The sequence below is a fragment of the Cephus cinctus genome, unplaced genomic scaffold (assembly GCF_000341935.2).
Source record: "Cephus cinctus unplaced genomic scaffold, Ccin1 Ccin1_scaffold0129, whole genome shotgun sequence".
NCBI classification, from domain to species: Eukaryota; Metazoa; Arthropoda; class Insecta; order Hymenoptera; family Cephidae; genus Cephus; species Cephus cinctus.
In genome coordinates, this window is record NW_014332862.1 from 2,112,544 (window position 1) to 2,124,596 (window position 12,053).

The 12,053-nt window shown below is 38.6% G+C and overlaps 3 protein-coding genes across 10 annotated transcripts in view; 2 read left to right on the top strand and 1 right to left on the bottom strand.

Annotated features, from left to right (window-relative positions):
* The first annotated feature begins 113 nt into the window (after positions 1–113).
* LOC107262881 (NADH dehydrogenase [ubiquinone] 1 alpha subcomplex subunit 5) lies at positions 114–996 on the top strand. The gene is made up of 3 exons (XM_015729521.2): positions 114–248; positions 448–609; positions 740–996. Exons 1-3 carry the CDS (start codon positions 228–230, stop codon positions 911–913), a joined length of 357 nt encoding a protein of 118 aa, XP_015585007.1. The 5' UTR covers positions 114–227; the 3' UTR covers positions 914–996.
* LOC107262879 lies at positions 997–2,939 on the bottom strand. Of its 3 annotated transcripts, XM_015729516.2 has the most exons (5): positions 2,645–2,939; positions 2,486–2,534; positions 1,897–2,217; positions 1,354–1,531; positions 997–1,291 (listed from the first exon to the last, which is right to left on the bottom strand). In XM_015729516.2, the coding sequence occupies exons 2-5, from the start codon at positions 2,504–2,506 to the stop codon at positions 1,212–1,214; spliced, it is 600 nt and encodes a 199-aa protein (XP_015585002.1). In that variant the 5' UTR covers positions 2,507–2,534; positions 2,645–2,939; the 3' UTR covers positions 997–1,211. The 3 variants fall into 3 exon arrangements, with proteins under 3 accessions (XP_015585002.1, XP_015585003.1, XP_015585001.1); XM_015729517.2 differs by lacking the exon at positions 2,486–2,534; XM_015729515.2 differs by lacking the exon at positions 2,645–2,939 and having other exon boundaries at positions 998–1,291; positions 2,486–2,628.
* Positions 2,940–4,639: 1,700 nt separating this feature from the next.
* Positions 4,640–12,053, top strand: part of LOC107262982 (biorientation of chromosomes in cell division protein 1-like 1) — a 36,033-nt gene continuing 28,619 nt past the window's right edge. For 3 of the 6 annotated variants that reach the window (XM_025080241.1, XM_025080240.1, XM_025080242.1), the window contains exon 1: positions 4,640–5,096. The gene's annotated coding sequence lies outside the window, so the exon portion shown is untranslated. The remainder of the gene's footprint in view (positions 5,097–12,053) is intronic. The other 3 variants (XR_003058316.1, XM_025080245.1, XM_015729742.2) reach the window with 1 other exon arrangement.

Sequence of the window (12,053 nt, forward strand, 5' to 3'; positions counted from 1 at the left end):
ATGCTTTGGTATGAATTTTAGAGTGCAGAAAATTTTGATTGGTGGAGTAACACTAGTAATAAAAATTGCAGTGTTTTTCAATAGTTGGTTTTTTGGTGTAGAAACGTCGGCGAGTCGATGTTGCTCATGGCGCCATCTGGAAATCAAATCGTCGTCTGCTCTCGTGTACATTCGTAACGTCGTCGAGAGACGGACAATTCGCAAAGGGTATTGTTCCAGCTCTTAAAATGGCAGGAGCTTTGAAGAAGGTAAACAATTACTTGTTCAAGTATATTATTGTTGGTACAAAATTCTATTTTAGTTGTATTGTTCAATATTCTAGTTTAGAAAGTCAACCCTTCTGTACTGATTACACAACACATCATAACCTTTCTGTTTTTACTTTTGTTGTTGACTGTTTGCTATTGGATTTTGTGTCAATTAACTATTTAATAAATTTTATTACAGACCACTGGATTGACAGGACTTGCTGTGTCAATACAACCGCATTATTTTCTATCAGTTCTGTATAGTAAAGTTCTTCGAGCCCTCGAGAAATTACCACAGGATTATATATATAGGCAACAAACTGAAGAGATTATAAGAGAACGAGCAGCGATTTTAAAGAATGTAATATTTCAATTCATATTTTCTACATGCAGTTTACTATATATTTTATTTAGCAATATGTTAACATTTTTTTATATTTCTACAGTATTAGTATTGAATAGACTATTTTTAAAAATAAAATCTGTTTCAGAATCCTGATTGGAGAGATGTTGAAGCCAAGATTGGATGTGGTCAAATGGAGGAACTGATGATACAAGCTGAAAATGAGTTACGTTTGGCTAAGAACATGGTACAGTGGAAACCGTGGGAGCAGCCTGAGATGCAGGAGCCACCAAACCAGTGGAAGTGGCCACCACACAATTAATTTGATGATTCTCGTAGGAATCTGTATATTGTAAAAAACTTCTCACTCTAGAATATTGATTAAAACAAACGTACGTAACTGCACATTTCTCTTTCTTGATTTAATTATATTTTATTTTATTCATTAAATCTTTCATACTTAAAGTCGTATAGTTTTAACAGTAAACAAACATCTTTCAGGACAGTAGAATGACACTTGTCACTACTACTGAATTTCTAAAAACAAATATTTTATGCCTATTACATCTAATTTCACGTTTAAAATGAATTATTACAAATTTAGAATTGATTAAAAATTTCTATAAACCTGTAGTACTTTTTTCATTAAGTTCCTCTTGAACAGGTGTCATACCAATATTCTCAATACGTCCAGTAATACCTATAAATTTTATTAAATCATAACATAATATATTATCATTCGAACAGACGCAATTTTCATACCGTCTCTTAAATTCCGATCAATTCTTCCAATAGTAACACAAAACTCAGCTCGGCACTTGTGCAAATTTGTATTCTCATCCAAATCATTATCACTAAACTGTGTAGTCCTTGGTTCCGAAATATACGTTGAATCGTCATCATCCATGTCAGCGGTTTCATCGACGGTAGCATGAATCAGCTACGTGTGAGAAGTAACAATTAACTGAAGCATCTTGCAACTTGCCGAAGCAATATTGAGAAAAATCAAGATTTTAACGAGATCAGGGAAATGTAATGACTACAATATTATTATAACGCTATTTTCACGTATATGAATTTTATGCAGAAATAATTGTAAATTCCAACAGTTCTCTTCTACGACTTTCGTAAATCGTTATTTCCGTCCATGATTGGTCATTTCATCATTCAAAACTCTTATCCACACAGATATAATCATAAAATTGAACCTATGCTGATACTGTAGATTTCATGAGATCAAGATCAAGCTAGGTCATTTCAAAATCTTAAAAACTCTTTAAAAATATATTCAGAAAACTAGCTTACAGTCAGCTGATTGCCTTCGACTAATTCTGTCCCAGAATCGTCATTGATTGGTAACGTTGAACATCCAGGATCATTTCCAAAATTGCCCAACTTCTGACGCGCGTGATTTCCAGACCAATTTTTCAGCTTTGAAAGATCCGGTCGATGTACACTTCTGAAAGAGTTCCTCGCCCTGAGACCGATGTATTCTTTGGGATCACCGGCGTCATATCCTTTCACTGATATCGCTGATAAGCCTGTATTGAGGATCTCGCTGTCCATATGCATTTCTTTGTCTTCGAAGTAAGGTGTCAGGATAGGTGTGTCCGATCCATTACGTAGCTAACATAATAGAATTATTTATTGACAATTACAAAAATCGAATTAAAACCTAGACCTTATATAAATTCAAATAAATCAATTATCTATTGATCACCCCATGGACGGTAGTTCATTATGGAGATATTAATTAATTATTTCGGCAATAAATACATTTTAACCTATGTATACTACGTTTCACTTAAATATCTGAACAATAACCTAAAAGAATTCAATCTTTTTCTTTGACTAAAGAGCTGCTCACTATTAAAAAATGCTAATGCATACTTACAGCCATGTGTAATGGCGTCATTTGGCCTATATTTTTATCAATACCGATGCTAAAAATTTTATTCTTCTTATCAAACACGTCACTTTTACATCAAACAGTAAGAATAAAAAGAATATCCGTTCCACGAGCATTGCAAACAATCGAATAATACAAACTTACAAAGGTAGTAGTCGCGACCAGTAAATGTCTTTCAAAGACCCAACGGCTCGAGGTCGTTGCGTAGGCAAAAGATCTTCAAAGCCGTCTAGCAAGACTGTCGCAACAATCTACCTTATTGTTTCAATATACTTCGCATAAATTCCCATATAGTATAACTAGGCCCGTATTCGTACATCCCTCTCGATTTCTTATTTTCCCTCGTGAACCGTGGAAAAATACTTTTTTTTTCATACCGCCTACTATTTATGTGACCAGGGACAATGAGCATTACAGAGTGAAATCACAGCCATGTATATGGGCATATCACGAACAACGTAATTTCCTAAAACACCATCATATACAATCGTAAACTCAGGCGTGAGCCTAGCAAACAAAAAAATCCCTAGACAAAGTAAAATTAATCACACAACAATTTCACAAGGCAATACAAGTCCATTGTATCCATAAAGCTGGAAGAGGCGTGTACGAAATATTCAATGATAATTTTACAATGCGAATTGTCTACCGTCTATATATATATATATACATATATATACATAAATGTCTATATAAAAGTGTATGTAGTATATGGGCATCAGAGATATCGTATAGCGCGGGAAGAAAGGTGTAAAAAAAGTGGCCGTAGGGAATGGTTGACTTCCGTCGAAGAGTTGAAGCGATATCGTGACCTTGAGTGGAAAGTACTTTCAGAGGCGACAGCAAAGCCGGCCGTGCGGTAGGTCAGTGCCAGCGTAAACGACCAAAAAAAGTCGAGCCATGGTGGCCGGGCGTTGTTGGTGTTACGGTGCAAGAAGAAACGTATGTATGGTGCTGTATCTGCTATTGCTGTTGCTATTGCTGCCAAAAGGACTATGAACGCCGCGGCGAACTTGCCTTTTAATAAAACACAAGAGCGAAGAGCATTTCCAGGTTTTATTCGACAGAACAGATCTTACAGCCTCTTTTATCTGAATCCTTGGATTTTCTATTCCTTTGTACTTTTGGACGTAACTTTCGTCTCTCAAGGGTTGTTCGGACAAAGGGATTTAAATGGAGGATTTTTAGTATTTTTTTTTAAGACAGCATCCCATTTTTCATGATATAGGTACGTATATATCTTAGGTTTTTCATAGTCATTATTTATTTTTGAGGTACTTAAGACTTTTTAATTTAGGACTTTTGATAAACAAACATTTTTGTTACTTGTTATTAAAACTATTAATCGTTTAGGTAATATAGGTGTCGTTTTAATAATTTTATTATCTGTAGTGTAAATGGGTGAAGATGGACCACCGTGAAGGCATGTCTAAATAAGCGTAAAACTTGTATCGTGTATCGGTATAGAAGGATTGGTCCAGACTGAAAACATTCCGACTAGCTTTCTCATTGCTCCACGTGTAATTCTGCGAAGTAGAATCTTAGGTACCAAAGAGGAGGATAGCAGCAGCCATGGCAAATTCTAAGGATGATCATTGGTCCACGTCAGAGGGTAGTCTAGCGTGTTAAAATAATAGTCCTCCTCCTGAGATTCCAGAGACTCCTGACTCCGTCCCATTATAACTTATCTACACTCCACGTAAATTTACCTTGCTATAGTGTCTGTGTTATAATAAAGAAAAAAAATATAGAAGAAAAAAAAATAAAAGAAAAAAGTACGCCAGACACTTCCGTTTGTTTGACACGAGCGATAAGTGCTCGAAAATGGCGGGAGGTTTGCTAATAATGTATGTACGTACATACGTTACTTGTGGTAGCGCCAAGCGGCACGATAAGAGGTTATGCCGAGGAATCTGAAAGAAGGCGAAGGAAGGAAAGGTAAACGAATAAGAGGAAATTGGTAGTAGGAAGGTGGTAGATAAAATGGTGGAAGGGGGCTTATGATGGTGGGCAAAGAGTTGACTGTTAGTGGGAACAAGTATTAGTGAGTGAGCGAGGAACTAAATGAGCGAGCAGAGCGAGTGAGAGAGCGAGAGAGCGAGTGAGTGAGTGGCAATGGTATAAGACTATAGAGGGAGAAATAGCAGCTCTCTGGCTGATCCCGGTTCTACGTCTCCGAGAAGTAGAGTCACACTTGCCTCCGAGACGCCGTAGAGGATGCATCTCCGTCGGTTCCCGAGCTTGAGCGATGTAAACACAATTATTTCCGATCGAGCAGTACACGCGTGGAATTCAATAACAATACCAGTGACCCACGAGTAACAACTGAAAACATTCGTTCTAGTGAGACTAGTGAAATCAAATACTGACAGCCATTTTTTTATCGCGAGTGCACGAACGTTGACCAATTGACAACTTTGAAAACAGTGAACTGTAATATTTGGCCGTGTGATTATTTCTTGTGTTTCCTTTCCTTATTTTTTCTATTTCTGTTCTTCATATACATTGTCACGGCAACGTTTTCATCGAGACTCAAACCCTTTGTGATTTTTGTGTTGGATTGAACGTTGCACGACGGAAATACAGTGCGATCTTGGTAAGTGTTTATTGGGATCAAATATCCTTTTCTTTTTTAATGTCACGCCATGGATGCGCTTCGACGAATGCAAGATATCGGCGCTGTCTTCGGTGTAGACATTTACCTATCGATCCACCCACAAAACGGATACTCGATCTTGTCGAAGTCTTTCAGATCGATCGATTAAGAAATCGCTTGATCGTTGATTGGGATGAGAAAGCATTTGTGGTGGCGGCCTGTTTGGTCTACTATCGGTAGACCTTATTGGAACGCTCTGTGTTTAGAGAAAGGATTACAGGTCTGTTTACAGCGTGTCACTGTGTACTGGATTATTTATCAGGCATTTTACGAGTATCGTGCGACATTAACAGGTGTACATTAAACTGTGGTACGCTGATTTATTATAATTTTATTAATTTATTAATATTGCATAAGGCATACGTCCAGAGATAAATACACTCTCGAGATTTGTAATTACTCGTGTGTAATAAGATTTATTTTCTGATACTCATTATCTCTATGCTATTATGTACTTATATTACGTACGTGTTTATATTTTATACGTAATTTCTACCTCCATCGATTTAAAGGTTAGGCTCGTGCGTAGCGCGAATTATGAATTTAAATAAATCGAAGGCTGAGCGTCGTCGTTTTGAAAAAAATCGTTTGCCATTTTATTAGCGTTTGACTCACAAGCAAAAATAGTGGCTGTCATTATATGTTAGAGATACAACTTTAAAAAATCCTGCCGCCTTATCCCATTAGCCATTATAATCGCATAAACATATTCCACGCATTAACCATAAGCAGTAACGAGCATTGTCGTATGTAAGCGTTACAAGGCACTTACCGGTACTTTTTCATTCAATTCAAAAAGCTACAGTTAATCCGCACTTAAAAAACATTCATCCAAAAATTCATCTTTTTCCTTAATTGATCAAGTCACGAAATCTCGGTTTTGCACCGACTGAAATATGACTTTCGAAAAAAAAAAAAAATGTGCTTACTAGATTTTAACAGTCGGTCGTTACACATATTAATATCGATTCTGACTTTCATATTCATGCCCGGAACAGTTCTTTCCTTTTCTCCCGATATACCTCGTGTGCTTCTCGCACGTGTCGGACATGCCAACCGGAGCATGTTATTTTTTTTACACGCAAGCGTCTGTACGCGCACGTATGTATGCAGTAACTCTGAGAATAAGATCAGATCCCTTAAAGAAAATTTTGTTTCTTTTTTCACTCTCTCTCCTACATATAACTATATATATATACTGTATGAATATTTAAAGGATCCAGATCCATAAATGACGCAGCCTTCCAATTTGTACATAAATCAACATTCGTGCGTTAGGTCCTCCCGTTTCCTTCGAGATTTAATATTGCGTATCACGCACGTGCGTATTTGCCGACTATGCGAATCAGACTGTACGTCCTATTTCCACTTGATCTCCGACTACCGATTACAAGAGTCTATAACTTGCGTGCATAGGCGTCCATACTACTTAGCATGCGCCTTTCGTTAATCACATTTTATTTATATACATATATGTATTTAATAAGCGATACTCATTGGTACTATTGATGATTGATTCGCTGAAAATGGATGCAATTGAAATTGGAGCGCGTTTCGATTTTCCTGCGCATACCATCACACGCACGGTACGTATCTGCGTGTAACCGGTAGCGTGCAGGGCAAACTCTCGCCTCCCCGTATGGCATACTCGATTTCTCGGCATCTTTTTGTGCCTTTTAGAGAAACCGTCCTTCTGTCAGTCAGTCAGCCAGTCAGCCAGTTATTTAGCCAGTGTGAGCATTTAGTGAATTTTCAAAGCCCTCTTAGAATTATCGAGGATTCCAACAAGGGGTGTATACACATATGTATATATATGCATATAGAGTGAATCGTGCGAATGCACAATCCTGTCGTGATTTCTTTCGCCATTTTGAAAGGTTCCTCGTGGATCTTCCACTACCGTACGATTCGCGATAGAGTACGTTGCTCGACCGTCTTACGTAACTCGAATGTATTTTCGTACTTATATAGTGTTAAATACGTCGTGCAAAATTATTCAGTAGACTAATGAAATTCATGTGAGCGTCATATGAGATCTAGTCATATACTTGACTAATTGCGTATCCCTCCTTCGTCAGATAAAGTCTTGATAATTAAAGGTGGAATAGGTAAACAGGTCACGGTCCCGTAAACGAGATTGTTATAACCCGCTATCTAGATTGTATATGTATATATCTATATATTTGCTAAATTTATAAATATTAAACTATACACACTGCGTACGATTATGACTTTCCAATGTGAATTCACGGATTCACACGTTGCTCTTGGTACACCCGCTATATGGCTGTGTACTCACCTTAAAGTCGTCACGACATGGGACAACACCTAGCCATAACTGGCGTAATTTGATTGTGCAATGTTTAAAGTGTAACTTGTCAACGGCGCTTGATAATTTCCATAACTCGATAAGAGACTTTTGTGCGCGATTGCGATTTTTAATATTCGTATTGTTCTCCTGCGGGTACATGAATAAAAAAATTAAAAACCCGCGTCGCGAGATGTAGATGAAAAAAGAAAATATTCAACATTTTCACGCATTGATCTGCCAATCGTGTTTTGTTTTTGCATTATCATTACATTTTATCATTATCCTGTACGGCATCAATGATAAATTCGTACGTGAATTTGAGAATAAAAATTTTTTCCTTAGAAACATTGAATGTGGGAATTTTTTTTATCCAAGTCAGAATTATGGATTTCTAGTTACACACGGCGCCAGAGTCAATACGACGATATGTCAATTAATGGCGTACTATGCTCACAGTGACTTATCGAACCTCCTGTACCCCAGCAATACTACTACCACAGTGGTATGCTAACGTGGCATGACGTTCGTCCGTTAGACACTTGTGCCATCACGAATCGTGATCTTTGTTTACATTCTCGTACCGAATTCTACGACAGCCATGTTCAGGATATTATGAATCGAGCTTGAGTCTAGTCAGGAAGGATTCACGGGTTGGTCTTGCCGCCGACGTACTTCAGTATGCAAATACAGTACGCGGTGTATTGGAATGAGAATAATTTATTTTTGGCATATTCGATACCTTCATCTACGCCTGGGACGATGAAAGTGTACGTACTCAAAAATAGTAGGCGTAAGCACGAAGAACTATAGGTCTGAGTCATTGGCTGATACAAGAAACGGAAACCCTCTCTGTCGCTAGCGTGCTTGTAAAACATGGGTGTAGCGCGCTTTGCAATAACGTGGGGGAAAAGTGTGGATCGGGCAGGATCGTCAAGGTATCACAGTGTGGTGGGTACTTTGGGTTACTTGACTCAATTTTTCTTTCTTTCGCTTTGTTTTTCGACCATGCTGGTTACACTGCTTGACGTTAATGCGATGAGTCGGGTTGGCACGGAGAGACTGAGTCGTGACGTTTTAACGTACCGACTTACATATTTACTTTTTCTAGGTTCGGCTTCTTTGATGATGGGATGTTATGTTTGAGTGTATATATATTGATATTACGTAAATATTATTATTCGATTATTTTCGTAGTTTAAACTAGTTGCGCGTGTTCGCTGCAGTCTCGTTAGGTCTGTACCAGTGCTGGGAAACGGGGACCACTGTAGGAGGTTAGCTTATGATTAATACTGATGAGACGGGATTATTCAATTTATATAGGTCATTTTACGTGCTTGCTCAGTCACGTTTAGTTGTTAGCATTTTCCATTTTGCAATTGAACATACACGTAATGGAAAATTTGTATTCGCGTAACAGTGCAAACGAGTAATTGTGATTTCAGCGGGAAGCCGGCTTTATTTTCGAACGGGGGGATGTAGTTGGAAGTTGGCGGGAAACGTGTTTTTAAATTTTTTATATACTTAAAATACGTTTAACGGTGAATTCAGATATTTGAATATGTTTCTGACGGCTCGTTAAATAGTTAAGAGTATGTACAGTATGGGTATCGGATAAATTAAACTGTTTCGTCTAACTGTAAAGCTCAATCGGTCAGTGGTACGATCCTCTTAATTTATTGATTAGTAGAAAACCAGATCGGTCGGTTGTTATATTCAAGTATGTTTATAATCCTATAGTAAATTCCTTAGGTATAATGTGTTACGTGCGATAACGAATTTATACATTCGGTATAGGTTAAATATTGAATAGTCGATTCCACTTCTCCTACACGTCTCCTATCCAGAGTCTCACTTGACTCAGGATAAATGCAAGCGACCGGTGACGCTTTCCCGTTGGAATGTCGATGAAAAAGTGGAATATTTGAATACCAACGAGATTCGATCTGCCGTCTAGATACACACAGACAAATGGACTGGTGTCAGCTTTTGCATTCCTGGCTGACGACCTTTTCTCGAATGGTCGTACAGTTCGATCTTATCCCGTTTACGCGCGTAGATACTTTAAATTAGAAATTTGCTAAAAAGTTTGAAAAATATTAATTTAATTTAATATAATTAAATATAAAAAATTATTAAGACTTGTGGCCATCTCGCAGGTACGTCATTTGGTAATATTTAATACGCTCGATGCGTTTCGAGACTAATCAGAATTCCTGCTAAGAGACGTTTCTTCAGTCGAATGACGTTCTGGTAGAATTTCCATGGAGCGACGGAATGTTTGAAGATAGGGAACAATTTATGTGGTATAGTATAACCAGTAATTAGTATGCAACTCGGACCGAATCTTTGGGTCCAGGTCTATTCAGAGGTTCCAAAATAAAATTGTCGTATTGGGATATACTATGTGTGAACTATGGGAATGTCGTATGGGATACCTGGGTAATTACGTATGTGCGCATGGACACGGAGCCATTGAGCACGAGAGCGTCGAGAATAAATATTCAAGAAATGCTTAGTGATTGGATATGGTGTCGTCGCTGTGTACTTGGATTAACCAGACGAGAAAGGATGTAAAGTTATGCGCAACCTAGAAGGCCCCTGGCTACCGTAAGGATTCATGAGAATCGCGTGACTTTCTATTTTACCTAGCGTACCAGGTTATATATATATATATATATATATATATATATATATATATATATATATATACACGTATTATCGAATATGCGGACATACGTGGACGCCCGAGAAGCCTTCTCTCGGGTCTTGTTCATTTTATGCGTGTGCCAGATAAATACACAGCCTTCCGCGGTCCACACGCGTGGCATACTGATCAGTTTTACATACCTGACGGCGCGCCGTAAGCGCAACACGTTGTGCGCATGCGTCGTACGCCGGTGCGTACGAAACTGTGTCAGGGGAAAGTAACCGCAGAATGCCGATTCCTAAGTCCGCGCGCTTGTGTGCACGAGCCTTTAAGACGATCTTTAAATGGAGCCTTTAACCCCGGTAGCAAAATCTCGTGTAAAATCGTGACAAGGATCGGTTACTCTGGTGACTTCCGTACGTATATCCTCGGGACGTAGGATCGAAACGATGTTAAATCGACGTACTTTGAGGTTAGGCTTCCTAGAGGATCATGGGTAGACTATTGGCTTCTATGGGGTTCCCATGGGATCCCATGAGCCATGACTCCATGAGTCCGCAATCCCAGCTATAAGAGATCCTAATGACCGCCTTCAGCTATAAAGTCTGAGAGTCTTCTTCTCTGGCAACTTTTTTCCACCTTTTTTTTTTCTTCTTTCTTTTGACTCTTCTTCCTCTCGCCGCTTTGCCCGTCCTTTGCTTCACTACTGAATCTTGTGCGTGTGTTCCAACGTGAATCGGCTGGCTACTAGATTCGTGAATGAAAAAAATTGTTCGAATCAATTGCCGACGACGAAAATTAACGAAATGGAGTATTTTTTTTTCTTTTTTTTTTTCTTTCGTAAATATTATTTATGGATTCTTGATATCGTGGATAATAAAATGTGATCCGTCTGATCGGGTTGGTATACGGGATCCTTGCCATTCATGGAATGCGGCTGGGATCCAATAAAGAACAAAGCGAAAGTGAGTCGTGCCTCAGTCTACGGTGGCTTCGTAAGGTTCGCATCATTCGTAATAGTATTTCGAAGAGTGGCGTCGTCGTCGACGTCGGCGTCGAGGTCCTTGCCATTCCTTGGAACGCGGTCGGCAATTGAATATAAGGAGCAAAACGAAAGTGAGGCGAGTTCAGTTCACTTGTGTCGGGTTCAATTCAATTGAATTGAATCCGTGGGACCACGTCCTTGGCCCGGGATCATGTGGATATATATATATATATATATATATATATATATATAAACAAGCATATCGCTATATAATACAGCTTCCAATATGTTACGTAACCTTTGGGTGTCTATTATCATATACGTCACAAGATCCTGAAGAACGTATTGGAATTCGTGGGAATTTTTTTTTAGTTCGTATTACGCAACACCCGCGATCGTTTCGAAAATCAAAGCCAAGGTTGTCGATAATAAAGAAAACAAGTTTTTCGGATAACTTTTGAAGAGTCATTAAAAATGTAAAATATGAAAGTTGCCATTTTTAATGATCAAATCGAAACGGAGAAAACCGTGTAAGATTTCTCGGTTTACTAAAACGTTGGTATTCACGCAGAGAATGTTAGCATCGTTTCGCACTGTTTAACGATCGGTCAGCTGTGTCCGAATATTTGGAAACGGACAGTTTTTCCGAAATAAAATGATTTCACGGTTCGAAGTGCACCGATTCTTATTCATTCGCATTGTAAACGTAATTCCGGTCTTTATCAACCGGCCGCTCTCATGTATATAGATAGGCGATACTCAGCGTGAATGGGGCGGCTTTATGCAATCTAACCTGGCTCGTGCAGGAATCTTCAATAGCCGGTAGGTCCAATTCGTCGTGGAACATTTACCAAACGCTAATCGAGTCGCGTGCACCGTGAGGCTTTCGCTCGCCTTTAAACTTTTAATTAACGAGGCAGAGTCTCACGAAGCCTAGCAACTTCCTTGAGAACC